General features: G+C 34.1%; 2 protein-coding genes across 3 annotated transcripts in view; one reads left to right on the top strand and one right to left on the bottom strand.

The window, feature by feature from the left end:
• Positions 1-19,381, bottom strand: part of LOC127849021 (uncharacterized) — a 330,113-nt gene that overhangs the window by 223,571 nt on the left and 87,161 nt on the right. The window lies entirely within an intron of this gene.
• Positions 1-19,381, top strand: part of LOC127847190 (uncharacterized) — a 233,394-nt gene that overhangs the window by 160,163 nt on the left and 53,850 nt on the right. For both annotated transcript variants that reach the window (XM_052378912.1, XM_052378913.1), the window contains exons 34-37: positions 2,225-2,409; positions 2,797-2,968; positions 4,363-4,491; positions 9,232-9,348. In XM_052378912.1, coding sequence (XP_052234872.1) covers positions 2,225-2,409; positions 2,797-2,968; positions 4,363-4,491; positions 9,232-9,348 — 603 coding nt within the window. The remainder of the gene's footprint in view (positions 1-2,224; positions 2,410-2,796; positions 2,969-4,362; positions 4,492-9,231; positions 9,349-19,381) is intronic.

Below are 19,381 nucleotides of genomic sequence, written 5' to 3'. Positions count from 1 at the left end.
TGATAGCATCCAAGAAAAGGTTAGGCTAAATAAATAAATTATCGTGTTTCCTGTATAAAAGGTATCTTGTTTCCTGTTTAAAAGGTAAGCCCAAATGAAGAAATTGTATTTTTTTACGGTAAGGAAATGCCAAAATAAAGAAATTGTCTTGTTTCCAGATCCAAGAAAAGGTAAGGGCAATTAAACAGAAATTGTATTGTTTCTAGAAACAAAGGTAAGGCCAAATAAAGATGCTGTCTAGTTTCCCATAAGGTAAGGCTAAAGAAGGAAACCGTCTAGTTTCCCATTACCTGACACAACAAAGGTAAGGCTAAAGTAAGAAATTGTCTTGTTTCCCTTCACTTAACACAAGAAAAGGTAAGGAAAATAAGGACATTTTCGTGTTTACTGTCCAAGAAAACGTAAGGTCAAGTGAAAATGGTCTTGTTTTATGTAAGATAACATAAAATAAATACATTGTCTTGTTTGCTGTTTTGTTAGGCCAAATAAATTGATTTTATTTTTTCCCGTAAGGTAAGGCCCAATAAAAAAATGGTCTTGTTTCCTGTATAGTAAAACATAATAGAGAAATTGCCTTGTTTCCTGTCAAAGAAAATATAAGGCAAAGAAAAGAAAGTGTCTTGTTTTCTGTACCAAGTAAAGGTAAGGCCAAGTAAAGAAATTGTCTGGTTTCCTGTTCCAAAATCAGGAAGGCAAAATAAGGAAACTGTATTGTTTCCTGTCCTAAGGAAAGGTAAGGCAAACTAACGAAATTGTCTTGTTTCTCCTAAGATAAGGTAAAAAGAAGACATGCATCGAGTTTCCTGTCCAATGAAAGTTCAGCCAAATAAAGAAACTTTCTTGTTTTCTGTCCAAAAAAAGGCCAAATAAAGAAATTGTCATGTTTCCAGTTTCCAAGAAAAGGTAAGGCCAAATAAAGGAATTTTATTGTTTTTCATGTTTGCTAATAAAACTAGTAAGATGGGGATCATGCAGGTTAAGTGTCACTAAACAAGAAAAACATACTTGTTTAGCTTACTGATAAGTTTAGTCTGAAAAAAGTTTGATTTCCATTGTTCTTGTTCTGTTTATTACAGCACTAACCTGCGGAGTTTGTGAAAACAGACCTTATTGAATTACATAAAATTATTCAGATTTCCATTGTTCTTGTTCTGTTTATTTCAGCAGTCGCCTGCGGAGTTTGTGAAAACAGACCTTATTGAATTACATAAAAATTATTCAGATTTCCATTGTTCTTGTTCTGTTTATTACAGCACTCGCCTGCAGAGTTTGTGAAAACAGACCTTATTGAATAACATAAAATTATTCAGATTTCCATTGTTCTTGTTTTGTTTATTACAGCACTCGCCTGCTGATCGAGTTTGTGAAAACAGACCTTATTGAATTACATAAAATTATTCAGATTTCCAATGTTCTTGTTCTGTTTATTTCAGCAGTCGCCTGCATAATTTGTGAAAACAGACCTTATTGAATAACATAAAACTATTCAGATTTCTATTGTTCTTGTTCTGTTTATTACAGCACTCGCCTGCAGAATTTGTGAAAACAGACCTTATTGAATAACATAAAACTATTCAGATTTCCATTGTTCTTGTTCTGTTTATTAAAGCACTCGCCTGCGGAGTTTGTGAAAACAGACCTTATTGAATTACATAAAATTATTCAGATATCCATTGTTCTTGTTCTGTTTATTACAGCAGTCACCTGCAGAGTTTGTGAAAACAGACCTTATTGAATTACATAAAATCATTCAGATTTCCATTGTTCTTGTTCTGTTTATTTCAGCAGTCGCCTGCAGAGTTTGTGAAAACAGACCTTATTGAATTACATAAAACTATTCAGATTTCCATTGTTCTTGTTCTGTTTATTACAGCACTCGCCTGCAGAATTTGTGAAAACAGACCTTATTGAATTACATAAAATTATTCAGATTTCCATTGTTCTTGTTTTGTTTATTTCAGCACTCGCCTGCAGAGTTTGTGAAAACAGACCTTATTGAATTACATAAAATTATTCAGATTTCCATTGCTCTTGTTTTGTTTATTACAGCACTCGCCTGCGGAGTTTGTGAAAACAGACCTTATTGAATTACATAAAATCATTCAGATTTCCATTGTTCTTGTTCTGTTTATTTCAGCAGTAGCCTGCAGAATTTTGAAAACAGACCTTATTAAATTACATAAAATTATTCAGATTTCCATTGTTCTTTTTCTGTTTATTACAGCAGTCACCTGCGGAGTTTGTGAAAACAGACCTGATCAAACAGCTGCTACAGGAATCCTGGATGCCGAAGATGAACGCGGACAGCGAGTTTGACGACATCATGTGTCAGTTCGTGGCCCTCCTTGATGACAGCAGCAACCCAGTCGTGTTTGCAAGAATGTGCGAGTACCTGATGAAGATATGCACGTAAGCTTAATTGGAAAATTATTTTCCCAATTACACCAGTTTTACTATTTTAAAATACTCACTTCATTAAGTTTTATTTGAGAAATTATCTAAGGGAGGATATGCCTGTATGTTTACCCTGTCGTGTAAGCTTAATTTGACAATAATAATCATTTAGCTTGATTGCATGTGAGTACCTAAGATCTTTTTTTTATTATTTTTTTTTATTATTAGATTTATTAGAAAAATCATGGCTTGTTTTCACACAAAGGGAGATCGGTGTCCCACAAACCATCATGGAGAGGATTGTCTGCAAGATGGGGTCCATTTTGGACTGCGAGAACGGAGTGGTGAAGAAATATTTTGGTATTTAGTATACTGTAACCTTTATGGGTTGTTTTCACACAGGGAGCTCGGTGTCCCACAAACCATCATGAATATGATTGTTCGCAAGATTGGGTCCAATCTGGACAGCGAGAATGGGGCGGTGAAGAAGAACACAATCAAAACTCTGCAGTTCATAGGTCAAGGTCGTCCAGACGTGATGCTGCTACTACTGCCACAACTAATCAGTGGCGAGGTGGGTTCTTTTATGGGTTTTTATGCATTTGCATTAAGTGTCATCCGATATTAAGTTGCACAAGCTAACCAGCAGAAACACTTTCCACTTTTTTGAGTGTTTGTTTTTTAAAGGAAGTCTCTGCAAAACAAATTTCCAGTTTAGGCGGAAAGTGTTGGCCCTGATTTGCCTGTGCAGACTTTTCAGGCTAATATGGGACGACCCTGAAGGCACTTGCATTAAGCACTGTTTCTGAAAGTGGGGCTAATTTGAGATGGTTCCAGACTCTGCAGTTCATAGGTCAAGGTTGACCTATCTTGATGCCACAACTGATCAGTGGAAAGATGTGTGTTGTAGTTTTCTTGTTGAATATATTTTAACATTTGGTACATTTAACCATTAAAAATATTTACATGACAAAAAAACAACATTATTAATTAATGAAATAATTGAATATACACAACTTGCAACGTCCCTTATCACAATTGTCTGAATACGAACCTTTATGAGTGAACATGCAGACCTTATAAAAAGCATAGGCAATTGTGCGCTCAAAATTAAAGATACAGATTATTTATAAAGATCCGTAAACACAGTTATGTTTTGCCCCGCATACACTTTAATTTGTGGACGCTCTTTTTTCTTGCTGAATAGTAAAGAGCAAGACGACCACGCTTAAGCACCGCTTATTAATAACATAATGATTATTCATGAGCACTACATCGTGCTTACGACGCTACCTGAAGCCAATCACGCGTTCACTCGTAAAGGTTTGGATATCGTTGCTGGAAATTCACATGGAATATATTATCACACAAAAAATAAAAACCAGCATTTTGTATCTCATTAAATCTATGTTACCAGACCATGTCTTGCGTTGAAATTTTGGCTATTGCTGTAAGAAATACTGATTTTTGTGCGCATGGTAGGGTGGCATACAGCAGTTGAACTGTCCGTCAGTCCGTTTGTCAGTCTGTGCGTCCCTCCGAATACTTTAACATTGAGCATAACTTGTGCAATATTGAAGATAGCAACTAGATATTTGGCATGCATGTGTATCTCATGGAGCAGCACATTTTGAGTGGGGAAAGGTCAAGGTCATCCTTCAAGGTCAAAGATCACATATATGGCTTCAAAGCAGCGCAGAAGGGGGCATTGTGTTTCTGACAAACACATCTCTTGTTTAATTGTTAACTTTATTTTACACAATATTTTACAATATTTTTGTTGATTTTGAGTGTTTATGGAGCTTTACAACAATGCCTGTGATATGATACAATTTTGGGACTTTTCAAGATCCAAAAACTGACTGAACTACCTTTAAATTTTGTAAAAACAATAACAGCACTGTCATGTACTCCCTTATGTGTAGCATCTGTCTATATCTTGATTGTGAGACAAACCTCTGAATCCAGGAGCACATCAGAAGGGCCACAGCAGACGCCATAGCGACCCTTACTGGGGCCAGGGACAAGGAGCAGTTGCTGATTACCCTGGAGTCAATGGGGATCATACATGGGGCCTACAGCAGCAAGGCTGATGAGGTAGGGGCCATAGAAGGGGTCATAAAGTGTGTAATGGGAAATATTAGGCTTAAAGGGACCTTTTCATGTTTTGATAAATTGACTAAATTAAAAAAAAGTTGTGTCAGATATGCACATTTTGTTGTAGTTATGTTTTTTGCAAGGAAACAGTTATACTAAAAATTTACCATGCTCTAAAATATTCATTATATATGAATCTCTTGGTGATTTAAAATCCTGAAAATTATCAAGCGTTACAACGCAAAACAGTTGTATAATTTGAAAGTTCTATTGCTATAGTTAAAATGTGTGACATTACACGAATTGCTTATTTTAAGTATAAAATACCTGTAGTAATATGTCAGCATGGATAGCCAAGTTGTTTTAAGCGTTTCAGTGCTGGAACCGAGTTTTAAAAGCCTTTGCAAACAGTTTGGATCCAGATGAGACGCCACAGAACGTGGAATCACATCAGGATCCAAACTGTTTGCTATTCCAATAGCATTCTTTGAAAAAAATTGAAGAAAATGCTAATTTTAGAAATTCAGCAGACGACATTTTAGCAGACGACAACTTTTCCAGCATGCAAAGGGTTAAGCGTTAGACTTTTACTTTAAGGGTCAGTGGTTCAAGCTCAGGTGTGAATTACTTTTTTTTTCTTTATTTAATTGTATTTTTGTTTTATACTGCAAATCTTAAGTTAGATTGTTTACATTTATCAATTAAAAGCATTTAATGACAAGCTTAAAAACATGCATAATTCTGTGAAAAGGTCCCTTTAGTGATACAATTGGGGCAATCAGATAGGGTCATAAAAGATAAAGTGAGTAATGGGAAATAACGGCTTCATGTATAAAATTTTGGCCTTTTTAAGGAGGGTTAATACAACATAAGGTGTGTTATTGGAAATCAAGGCTGAATGCATAAAGTTGGGATAGGTTCAAGGAAAATGCATAAATATGGGTAAGTTGATATATATCCTGGGGACAATGGAGATCATATATGAGGCCTATAGCAGCAAGGTTGATGAGGGAAGGTCATCAAATAGGGGTAATAAAATGGTATCCGGTGTGTCAAGGGTAATGTTGGCCCTTAAAACTCTTACCTGTGTAAAATGTGATGGTCACACAAGTCATTATGGATTAAACTCTTTTGTGGTATTTTCTATTTCAAGAAAGTCTTTTCTAAACATGAATTATGAATGTCTATGGGTTGTGACCTTGAACTTCAGTCAGAACTTAATATAAGTACATGTACGTGTCTCATATGCAGATCTTTGTTAAACTAGGTCTCTTGAGTTGTTATTCAATCCACTGAAAGATCCTCCATATTGGGACATGTTAAAAGACTGGGTTTATTTGAGACCATGGTTTAAAACCACACCCAGTTTAGCCTCTCAAAGACAACGGGGTTTGATGCATGTGCATACAGTGTCCTGTAAAATTAGCTTGTTCAGTCCCAAATGGCTAACCAGTGACTACGCTTTCCACGTTATTGGTATTTTTCTTTTAAAGGAAGTCTCTTTGCCGCGAATATCAAGTTTAAGCAGAAATAATAATAGCCTCTGCTACCATTTTTATTGTGTCTGGTTGAGGAGTATGCTATGTTGGTCCTGGCTGAGCGGTTTGCTGACAGCACTGCTTAAAATAGGGCTTAATGCATGTGTGTAAAGTGCTGTTCCTGATAAGCAAGTGCAATCCCCACAGGCTTATTAGAGACGACATCCCTGATAAGCATGTGCAATACCCACTGGCTTATTAGAGACGACATCCCTGATAAGCATGTGCAATCCCCACAGGCATATTAGAGACGACATTCCTGATAAGCATGTGCAATCCCCACAGGCTTATTAGAGACGACATCCCTGATAAGCAAGTGCAATCCCCACAGGCTTATTAGAGACGACATCCCTGATAAGCATGTGCAATCCCCACAGGCTTATTAGAGGCGACATCCATGATAAGCATGTGCAATCCCCACAGGCTTATTAGAGACGACATCCCTTATAAGCATGTGCAATCCCCACAGGCTTATTAGAGACGACATCCCAGATAAGCATGTGCAATCCCCACATGCTTATTAGAGACGACATCCCTGATAAGCATGTGCAATCCCCACAGGCTTATTAGAGACGACATCCCAGATAAGCATTGCAATCCCCACAGGCTTATTAGAGACGACATCCCTGATAAGCATGTGCAATCCCCACAGGCTTATTAGAGACGACATCCCAGATAAGCATGTGCAATCCCCACAGGCTTATTAGAGATGACATCCCTGATAAGCATGTGCAATCCCCACAGGCTTATTAGAGACGACATCCCTGATAAGCATGTTCAATCCCCACAGGTTTATTAGAGACGACATCCCTGATAAGCATGTTCAATCCCCACAGGCTTATTAGAGACGACATTCCTGATAAGCATGTGCAATCCCCACAGGCTTATTAGAGACGACATCCCTGATAAGCATGTGCAATCCCCACAGGCTTATTAGAGACGACATCCCAGATAAGCATGTTCAATCCCCACAGGCTTATTAGAGACGACATCCCTGATAAGCATGTTCAATCCCCACAGGTTTATTAGAGACGACATCCCTGATAAGCATGTGCAATCCCCACAGGCTTATTAGAGACGACATCCCTGATAAGCATGTTCAATCCCCACAGGCTTATTAGAGACGACATTCCTGATGAGCATGTGCATCCCCACAGGCTTATTAGAGACGACATCCCTGATAAGCATGTGCAATCCCCACAGGCATATTAGAGGCGACACTAACCACTTTTATGGTAGTTTTTATGTTTTAAATAAGTCTTCTACTTTAAAAGAACAGTTAAGACAGACTGCATTATTATAGGCTAATTTGGGACGAACATTTATGAATAGGCATAAAACCTTGGTTTCCTTAGTTTAAACCTATTTTTTAAGCTTGATTGCATTTAAAGTACTTACTACTTATTTGAAACACTCTCGAGTCTGTTTCCTGGGACTAGAATCAGAACTTGGCGTCTATAAGGGAGATCTAAAGAATCGACCCCGTGACCTTCCGGTTGCTAGGCGGACACCATATTGTCCACTATGTCTGTTTCCTGGGACTAGAATCAGAACTTGGTGTCTATAAGGGAGATCTAAAGAATCGACCCCGTGACCTGCTGGTTGCTAGGCGGACACCATATTGTCCACTATGTCTGTTTCCTGGGACTAGAATCAGAACTTGGTGTCTATAAGGGAGATCTAAAGAATCGACCCCGTGATCTCCCGGTTGCTAGGCGGACACCCTATTGTCTACTATGCCACTGCAACCTTATGATTTTCTGGATGAAGCTTACTTAGTCCCCTACCGGTTTCACCGGAGGGGACTTATGGTTTGCGCTCCGTCTGTCAGTCAGTCTGTCAGTCTGTCTGTCTGTCTGTCTGTCACACTTTTCTGGATCCTGCGATAACTTTAAAAGGTTTTAATATTTTTTCATGAAACTTGGAACATGGATAGATGTCAATATGGACATTATGCACGTCATTTAATTTTGTTCCTATGTAAAAAATTCTGGTTGCTATGGCAACAAATAGACTAGAAATACTGCTGAAATGGTGGCTTTCTGGATCCTGCGATAACTTTAAAAGGTCTTAATATTTTTTGATGAAACTATAAACATGGATATATGGCAATAAGGACATTATGCAAGTCATTAACCAGGTTTTCCGAAGGAAAAAACTGGTTATTAGATTGGCGAATGCGGGCGGGCTGGCTGGCTGGCGGGCTGGCTGGCTGGCGGGCTGGCGGAATAAGCTTGTCCGGGCCATAACTATGTCGTTCATTGTCAGATTTTAAAATCATTTGGCACATTTGTTCACCATCATTGGACGGTGTGTCGCGCGAAATAATTACGTCGATATCTCCAAGGTCAAGGTCACACTTTGAGTTCAAAGGTCAAAAATGGCCATAAATGAGCTTGTCCGAGCCATAACTATGTAGTTCATCGTCAGATTTTAAAATCATTTGGCACATTTGTTCACCATCATTGGACGGTGTGTCGCGCGAAATAATTACGTCGATATCTCCAAGGTCAAGGTCACACTTTGAGTTCAAAGGTCAAAAATGGCCATAAATGAGCTTGTCCTGGCCATAACTATGTCATTCATTGTGAGATTTTAAAATCATTTGGCACATTTGTTCACCATCATGGGACGGTGTGTCCCACGAAAGAATCACGTCAATATCTCCAATGTCAAGGTCGCCACGACTAAAAATAGATTTAAAAAAAAAAAAAAACTTACAAAGGGGGTTAATTTTTTTTGGTCATTTCAAAAGTTCAGTTTGAGTTTTCTCCCTTTATCAGATTTTTTTTTCACAATGAAAACCTGGTTTTGTGACAATTTTGTCCCTTGTTTTATTTTGTTCCTACGTCAAAAATTCTGGTTGCTTTGGCAACAAATATATACCAAAAAAAATCTGAAAATGGTAGAATTTCTGACAATGGTCGAGCCGGTAGGGGACTTATATTGCTTGAAACAAGTCTTGTTTTTATTGTGTTAGCTTCAGGAGCATGGTTTAATCCAAACTCATACTGATTTCATCTGCTTGAACATACTTTTAAACCCAACCCATTTTCATTGCGTCTGCTTCAGGAATACATTATGTCGATCTATGCTGAGCAGTTCTGTCGGTTCACTCATATGGGTTAAACCAAACCCATTCTTATCGCATCTGCTTGGACCTTCATTTAAACCCAATCCATTTTCATTGCGTCTGCTTCAGGAATACGCCATGTCGATCCTTGCTGAGCGGTTTGCTAACACCCCTGAGGACCCCCAGCGTCACATCAGGATATCTGAATGGGTACAGGACACCACCCCGGGGGTCTTCGACGAAGAGGTGAATTAGTGGGTTTTGATTCTTTTTTATATCGTAATTACATGTTAGTTTAAACCTTTTTATTTTAGTTTGATTGCATCGAAAGCATCGGACTTATTGAAACGCTTTCGAATCCATTTCCTGGACCCAGAGCCAGTACTTGGTGTCTTTTGGGGAAATCTAACAAATGCTCCCATAGTGGGGATCGAACCTTCAACCGACCGGTTGCTAGACAGACACCTTATCCATTACACCACAGTGACTATATGTTATTAAGACCAGAATCTTTTTTTATATAGTTATTTATAAAGACCAGCAGAGTTTTCATTTTATGTTATACCTTTTTATTGAAGCTCGATTGCATTGGCAGCCGAGGGCTTGTTGAAACACTCGAGTCTGTTTCCTGGGTACAGCAAGTACCTGGTGTCTTTTTGGGTGATTTTAAGAACGCTCCCACAACGGGGATTAAACCAATGAACTCCTGGTTGCTAGATGGAGACCATATCCACTATCCCACAGCGACCTATGAATGATTAGTTTTCCTGTCATTTGTGTATCATAACTAATTTTAATCAGCGGATTTTTCATTTTGCTGATTCAGATTCAAGTTTTTAAGTCTTCATTTCCAGCTCTAAGATACTAGGGAGCAGCAAACAGCATAAAACCTGAACAGACTGTTCACTTTGCTTCTTGGTGGGAAAGAGTTACAACCATTTAAGAATTCGGCCAGGCCATTTTTGCCTTAAAGGCCACAAATTAGTGGAACCAAGTCCTATTACACTTGTCAATGTAAAACCGTCAAACCCACATTCATGTATGATTGTAACTTATGAAGTCATGAAGATGAATTTTGTGTAAGCAAATGCTATACACATTTTCCACTGACAGTTTTATAAACTCTATATCGGGAATATTCCAACTTGCTACATATAGGAGCATTCAGGGGGTGGTGGTGTGTGTGGGGAATTGGAGGGGGTAATTTGTTTTCATACGGTACCAAAAAACACTTGTCTTAAATGGGCAATATTCATTTAGTTCCATATTATCAATTATTTTTTTTTTTTTTTTTTTTTTTTTTTTTTTTTTTTTTTTTTTTATTCAATATCATACATATAATGTAAACATGTATATGATCATACAACACAGTGATTGTATAAAGCAATAAAGTTCAGACATGTTATACAAGATATGCTATTATATATATTTTTTTTTTTTTTGAGAGAAAAGAAAAGAACAACAGAGGAATAGTTTTGAAAAATGATGAGTTGTATTAAGTCGGAAGAAAGCATACTGGATTTGTGTGTTTTGTTGTAAATTCACAATGATCTTGTCTGATTGAAAAAAATATAAACAAAAACTTTTTTAGAAAGATAAAAAAAGGTGAAATGTATATAAGTGGACAAAACATTATGAGAATTTAATCCGATTCCATTTTTGTTCAAAGATTTGTAATGTGTCATTACTGAGGGCTATTTCTTTCTCAATCTGGATTTTTAGTTTAAGACTATGGACAAAACAATTAAAATTTGGTACTTGTTTTTTGTACTTCATGTTTAAGATGAAATATTTCATCAATATAACCATAAAATTCACAATATTATTACCGTCTATTGATTTCAATGAGTTAATTCCGAAACTTACATTTAAGAAAGATAGTTTAACGTTTAGTTGCTGTTGTTCAAGAAAAGATGTTAATTGATTCCAGATAGGCTGGATGTGTTTGCACTCCCAAAAAAGATGTTCTATAGTTTCAATGTTTTCACTGCAGAAGTCACACAGATTTGAGTTAGATAATTTGCATTTAAAGAGATATTTATTTGTAGCTATAATTCTATGGATGTATTTATATTGAAAATTTCTCAGTGTGCATTCAATAGTTGCTTTATATGGCATGGTAAATATGTGTTTCCAATTAAGTTCATTTTCTCCAAAAAGGACTTGCCATTTATTTTGGATTTTGGAGTTTTCCGTAGGGTTTTTAATTTGTAGTTTGTAAAATGTTTTATTTGTTTTGTTTTTTCTTCCAAGTATGTTTTCTACAAATGTTGTTTGAGTACATGGTGTATTATTTGTATTGATTTCAGATTTAATATGTATGGGTATGCTTTTGATTAGTGTGTAGTACTTCAGAAAATTATTTGAAGGTATTCCATGTATGTAGCATATATTATCAAAAGAGTAGAAATCCTTAATTCTATAGTCATATAATTGGTCGACATATTTAATGCTTCGTTCAAACCAATCTTTATAGAAAAACGTCTTATTGTTTGAAGTTATGTCTTTATTGTTCCATAAAATTGTTTTACTGCTAGTTTGGGTTTCTAATTTATGAATGACATCACTCCACGCTGATAGAACATCAGACAGAAATATGTTTTCGTTTGCAATTTCATGTAAGATAGTATTGCTGATGTTACATTCAAAGAGTAAGGAGTCACCATATTTTTTTAGGATTTTCTGGTAGAATAATTTCCATTTACTCGTATTGGTATTATCTAGGTATCTTTTAACCCAGCTGCATTTGATTGCATTCAAGAATGAGTCAATGTTCGTTAATTGGATACCTCCATTTTCTACAGATTGAATTAACTGAGTTCTTTTTATTTTATCAGGCTTACCGTCCCATATGAAATTGAATATTGCTGATTTTATATCGTTAATAACATCTTTTGGTGGATTTGGGAGAACTGTTAATACATATATTAATTTAGGAAGTGCAAACGTTTTCAATGCTGTGTTTTTTCCGATTAGTGTAAGTTTACGATGATGCCATGATTTTAAGCAGTTTTTAAAATTCTGTAATTTAGGTAGAATGTTTTTAAGAACTGTATCCTTTTCATTATTTGTGAAAGTAATTCCTAACGTTGTGGCTTCATCGGATGTCCAATTAAATTTCATTTCTTTTTTATATAGAACATTACTTTGTTTTAATTTACCTACTCGTAGCACAGTACATTTACTTTTGTTTAGTTTTAGACCCGATGTCATTCCGTAAAGGGTTAGCGACTCTATTAGGTTATGGAAAGAATCGTAATTGTCGTTTAAAAAGTAAGTTGCATCGTCAGCAAATAGGGATTGTTTGATTTCTTCGTCAGGTTCTAGTGATATGCCTTTTATGTGTTTATTTGATTGGATGTGATGTGATAGAAACTCAATGCAAATAATAAATAGCGATGATGACAGTGGACATCCTTGTCGAACCCCCCGTTCGATGTTAAAACTGTTTGAAAAGAAGCCATTGTTAATGATTATACTTTTAATATCGGTATAGAATAGTTTGACCCATTGAATGAGACTTTCACCAAAGTTCATATTTTCTAAGCAGGAGAACATAAATGAATGATCAAGCGAATCGAATGCCTTTTCAAAGTCTGCAAAGAATATTAGACCAGGACTATTTGAATTGTTGAAATAGTTTATGCATTCTTGGATAAGACGAACGTTTTCACCAATGTATCGTCCCTTTATAAAACCAGATTGAGAATTTGAAATAATTGATGGTAATATTTTTTTAATTCTGTTTGCTATACTTTTAGTTGCAATTTTATAATCATTGTTTAGTAAACTAATCGGGCGCCAGTTTGATAAGGAATCTAAGTTTTTTCCAGGTTTTGGAATAAGTGATATAATACCTTGTTTTTGTAGCGTAGTTAAGTTTTCGTTGTTAAATGAGTAGTTAAGTGAATTAATTAGATGTGTTTTTATATCATTCCAGAATATTTTATAAAATTCGATTGTGATGCCATCCGATCCTGGGCTTTTGTTATTTTGCATTTCTTTTAGGGCTAGTCCACATTCATATTCATTAAGCAATCCGTCGCACAGTTGTTTTTCCTCCTGGTTTAAAGCGTGATGTGTATTTTTAAAAAGGGTGTTATTTTCAACATTTTTTCGTTTATAGAGGGTTTCGAAAAATAAACGTTGTTCTTCTAGTATTTGAGTTCTGTTTGTTATATCTTTGCCATTGACTACTAGTTTGTGTACAGTTTTTTGTTCACTTCTACGTTTTTCAATGTTTGCAAAATATTTTGTGTTTTTTTTCATTGTGTTCAACATGCTGAGCACGCGCTCTTAGTATTATTCCATTGAGATGTTTATGATAGATTCCATCTAATATTTGTTTTTTTAATGTTATTTCATTTTCAATGTCGGTGGTATCATTTGTGTTTGTTTGATGCAATTGTTTTTCAAGTGTTTCAATGGTTTTGATGGTTTCAGTTTCAAGTTTGTGTGTTTCTTTTTGTTTAAATGATGTGTATCTAATTGTTGTGTTACGTATATTTCCTTTGATTACTTCCCATAAGGTGTTTGGGTTTGCATCTTTATTATTTTGGACTGTATTTAATATTTCCTGTTTTATTTGTGTTTGATATTGTGTATCTAATAAGATGCTGTTGTTAATTTTAAAGTATCCTGGGCCTCTTTCATGTTGTATATTGTGCAGTTTAAGTTCAACTAGAGAATGGTCAGTCATAAATCCTGGTTTTATGTTACATGTGTCAATAATGTTGCAAAGAGATTCAGATATTAAAAAATAGTCTAATCTACAAAATATTGTTGGTTTTGTGTTTGAGTGCCAGGTGAATTTGCTTTCGTTTTGATATATTGTACGCCAGATGTCTATCATATTGTAGTTTTCAATTATGTTATTTAAAATGTTTCTATTTTTAGGATGAGAATAAAGGTTTCCATTCTTTTTGTCTAATAATGGGTTAAGAACAGTATTAAAATCACCACCGATTATAATGTTTTTATCTTGGTTATGAATTATAAAGGTTTGTAATGTTTCGTAGAATGTGGAATCATCTATGTTAAGGCCGTAGACATTGATTAATGTTAATTCTGTTTCGTGTATTTTGATATCTATACTTGCTTGTCTGCCAATTATTATTTCGTTAAAGTTATTGACTGTGATCCCTATATTATTTTTTATCAGAAAGGCAATGCCTTGTTTATTAGTATGTTGTCCGCTAAGATAGATGTCTCCGTCCCATTCATCTTTTAAGGTTTGTGCTAAAGTATGTGTCAAGTGGCTTTCTTGTAGTAGGCATATACTATATTTTTTTTCGTCTAACCATTTGAAGATTTTAATGCGTTTTTCTTTATTGTTAAGCCCTTTTACGTTCAGAGTGCATAATTTAATCATTTAAAGAGAGGGAGGGTGTGTAAATATTATTATGTGGGTTTGTCCAGTAAGTTTCTATTTTAAAGATGTCCATACATACATACAAAAATAGAAAACTAAAATTAGAGATACAAAAATATGAAGATTCTATAGGCATGAAGAAGTGAAAAGAAATAATCACAGAAGGATGAAAAAAGAGCTGTAAGATATGAATCCCAAAACAGGTATCTTGGGACAATATATATAATACAATATTCATAACTTTCAGCTTCTGCATGTTTAGACACAAACAATTCAGAAACTTAAACACGAACATACAATATAAGAACAAAATAATAAAAAGTACAAAAGGAGGCTTAAAGTATAATGAATGATTGTGGTTACAATCAAACATATGGACTTATTTACATCAAAATACATAATTTTACAACATACGTAGAATTCTTTACGTGTTATTGTTTTGGTGGTGTATTCCTTATGGTGAACGTAAAAAAAGGAAAAAGCGACATAGAAACCCAAAGTCTTCATGATTCTGACAAAAACAACAACAAAAACAACTGAATGCAACAGTTTTTGAAGATCAGTTAATTCTGCATGCTTTTTAGAAGTTTATTATTTTAATATTTAATACATTATGCACTATTTTTGTTAATGAATGCTTAATTTATCTATACTTATTTTTTTAAATAGAATCTACATCTATACGTGTTTATTATACCGCAAACATATGTGTTTATAAACGTATAATTATAACAAAGTACAAAAACATCCCTGATAGAATAAGAATTTATATTAACGTTCAAAACAATATTTCAAAGTATTACTAAATAATTTTTAAGAAGGAATTCTTAATTTATCTAGACATGGTTTTTTAACAAAATCTACACATATACATGCTTATTACCGACAAAAAAGACAAAGACATATGAGTTAATCATGTAATTAAAAACAAGTTACATAATATCCCTGATAAATAAAAGATTGTCTTTAATTTTTATAATGAAGACTTATTTTATCTAAACATATGTTTTATAACAACTACATCTACACATGCTTTTTACCCCAACATATATGCGTTAATCATATAATTAAAGCAAGGTTCAGAACATCCCTGATTAATGAAGGATTGTCATCAACGTTCATGTGTTGCAGATATCAATTGTATTCATTTATATATAGACGTAACTAAAAGCGTATTTAAGCAGGTTAGTGTTCGCTCATATTAAGAAGACATAATTACATGTATACAAGAACAATATGCAAATTTTCTTTTTACAATAAAAATTGTACACAGCTTAGAAACTTGTCAAGCATATAAAGAGGACAGAAGAACTTTTATTTCGACAAATACATTATATTATAATAATATTTACACAGTTGAAATAGGCCGTTATGGTCCTTGATCAACATATATTATATCATTCATATATTCATAATACATGGTGTTGCATAAAAAAAAACGTTATGGTTGAATAAACGATAATGTTCTGATACAGATACTAAATATCGCATCCACTCGAGATTCAATATCAATTTTCTTAAGAGACATACAGTATTTACACAGCATATATTGATTTGATATTTCAATATTTCTATTTGAAAAACATGGTCTATAAAAGTGTTAATATAAATAACAGTTTCAAAATCAATAAGTTTTTTAATTTTTTTTAACAAACTGTATGTTCTTCACAAATATTAATGTAATATTCACACAACATGATGTAATATTCATATCATATTACGAAAACATAAGTACAATAATTCTAATGTGACGAGATTTGAATATTCTTATCATATTACGAGAACATAAGTACAATAATTCTAATGTGACGAGGCTTGAATAGACATATATTAATGTAATATTCACATAACATGATGTAATATTCATATTATATTACGAGAACATAAGTACAGTAATTCTAAGGTGATGAGACTTGAATAAACTATTTCATCAATGACCTCGTTATCATCTAAATTAGAAAAAACGAGTGCAGAAAGGAAAGCTAACTCTTCCAATCATTCTCAAAAGGAACAGAAGAGTTTTCTCCCCTTACCAAATGATTTATTCAGTATACCTAAAACTGCTAGTCTTAGTTGATATGGTTTAAGATTCAAGATTCAAAATAAAATATTGAAAATCTTAATCACCGATTGTATCCTTTTGTTGCAATATACAATATACTTTACTGAAATAATTGATCTTGTTTTATCACTACCTCCAATAAAGGATCTGTCTTTTACATGCATATGATCCTACCCCACTAATATTAAACAACATGTATACATCACCATGGGTAAAAAACGATTCTTATTTTATAAGTCCCTGTGTGCATAGTTTAAAATTTATATGTAGTCATGTAATACACGTATGACGCTTAATACTTTGGCTTTATGATGTCTGATAAGTATTTCTGCATATATTTGCAATGCAGAGACCCCAGTTACACCCACAACGATTGCAATTTTGATATACGGAACATATACACAAGTTTTGAGTTTATAAATTGTTAGAATAACAGTATTGTCAATGCTTAATTTTGCCAAAAACTGCAAAGACAGCTGGAAGATAATGTACCTTAATGTACCACAAGTTATGCAAACAACAGCTCATTTTTAATAAATGACCTATTATGTACATATAGGAGAAAAACAAATATTCGTCCTAAATATACTTTAGTATAGCATAGAACTACACAGATGATTTAGCACGAAATTATGTATCACAAATAATGTATCAACAGTTCATTTTGAATAATTGACCTATTATGTACATATAGGAAAATAAAACTACAACAAATATTCATCCTGAATAAACTATAGTATAGGATAGAACTACACAGATGATTTAACACAATCCCTTCATATATAATGGGTCTAGTTATATTGAACACAATAATATCATAGTATCATTAATTAATAGGGTTTTTTAAGTAGATTAACAGACAAATAAGTATTTCTACTACACAAATTTGATAAATACTATTGCATCACCCGTGTATAAATTTATGATTTGTTGTGCTACTCAGGAGATACAACTACCATACACTTAAGAAATTTGATAAGGACTATGATCTATTTAAGGTATAGATAGATGTAGACTATATGGATATGCTTTAAAATAGAAGGCAAAAATCTATAGTCAGTTGTAAGAGTTTAACCGATTATAATATAGTTTGTATCTTTGTTTACGTTTGTAAGTTTTCACTTTGTTAAAATCATTTTTTATGGATTGTAGTTTTCCAATTTATTTTTTACAATACGTTTTATGTTTATTACAAGGAAGGTGTTTAAGTGTTATCTACAATTTGCGAGGAAAAAGTAACAACACACACACATACAAGCCGGTTCAACATATAATAAGGGTATTAATTTGTAATTTAAAAATTCAATCGTAAAACATGTAAGATGTGGAAGTTTTATGTTTATTACAAGGAAGGTGTTTAAGTGTTATCTACAATTTGCGAGGAAAAAGTAACAACACACACACATACAAGCCGGTTCAACATATAATAAGGGTATTAATTTGTAATTTAAAAAATGCAATCGTAAAACATGTAAGATGTGGAACATACCACTTAGGCTTGTAGATGTCATCACTCTTACTGGCCGCTTCCGCCGTTTCTTCTATACTGCCTGAAGTTTTCTATGACATCATTAACATTGTCATATATATCAAACTTGATACGTTCTTCTGCAACAGTTTTCCCATAGACCGCCCCATTAAAGTACCACGCACTGTCGATATTCGGATGCAATAAAAGCCTGTTGATGAGTCCCTGGTTGGGTTTTGTGACGTCATCCACCAGCCTGTACCCTTTGCTTTTCATTGGTGCCCTTTTACGCATTATGGCAGATTTCACAGAGTTATTGCGTAGTTTGATTATCACTGGACGGATCTGTCCCTTCTTGGTTGGAATCCGGTGCATGGCCACTACATCTACAGGCTGTAGGTCGACCTCTGTGTTGATCTTTAGGATCTCACTGACAGATTTTGCTAGTGAAGTTTCGTTTTCCTCTTTATTTTCTGGGATATTTAGGATTTTTATGTTGTTTTTTCGTGAGTACTGCTCGTTGTAATTAGCTTTTTTATATGCGGTTTTGCTTATTTCATTGGTTTTATCAATTTGTTCTTGTAGTGTTGATTTGTTGCTTTCATTGATGTTTTCAAGTTGTTTTATTTTTTCTATGAGGTTTTTGTTATCAAAGTCAATGCTGTCGATTTTTGCCTGCATTTCGTTTACTTTTTCATTGATTAATTTTTCTATTTTTTGTTTGTGTTTTCTTCAAGTTTTTTAATGAGATTTGTCACAGTGTTTGTTATTAGCATTTCAACTTCATCTTTTTTTATCATGCCTTTGAGATCCTCCCTTAAGTTGGAGATGCCTTCAGTCATGGCTTGAAGTTGTATATTTATTGAGTTAAGTTCTTCCATGCTTGAGTTACTATTGTCACTCGTATCTGGCCTATATTTCTTGACTGCAGGCTTTGTCGGTGGTTTTGTTCCAATGAAGTTTAGTTTTTGCTGGTTTTTTGTTTCGTTGCTCATTGTTAAAGTTGTTACAGTACAGTTATCTTCTTGCCTGGGGTGTCAAAGTAAATAATTGGCAACCACTTATCAATAACTATAGTCTGTTTTTAATCCTTTCTACACCTTGATGTTCAGGGATTATTCCAAGGTGATGTTTTATTGTATCGTACAGGTAATCTCTCAGGTATTACACAAATATTATTATATTCCTCTGTAGAAACTTCTTCAAACTACTAATTTATCCCATAAGTTTTCCAAATTTTCACTTTCTAATAATGTTCACTAAATATTCATACACATGTTGCACTATAAATTACTATTTTTGTTTCACTATAAACATGTATTTTAATGCATTTTGTGGAGAGCAAAATTATCCACCCATTCCCTCCAACCTATAGCCT

Source organism: Dreissena polymorpha, chromosome 10 (assembly GCF_020536995.1).
Source record: "Dreissena polymorpha isolate Duluth1 chromosome 10, UMN_Dpol_1.0, whole genome shotgun sequence".
Lineage (NCBI taxonomy): Eukaryota > Metazoa > Mollusca > Bivalvia > Myida > Dreissenidae > Dreissena > Dreissena polymorpha.
The sequence above is the reverse complement of the archived record's forward strand: the minus strand, read 5'-3'. Positions and strand labels throughout refer to the sequence as shown.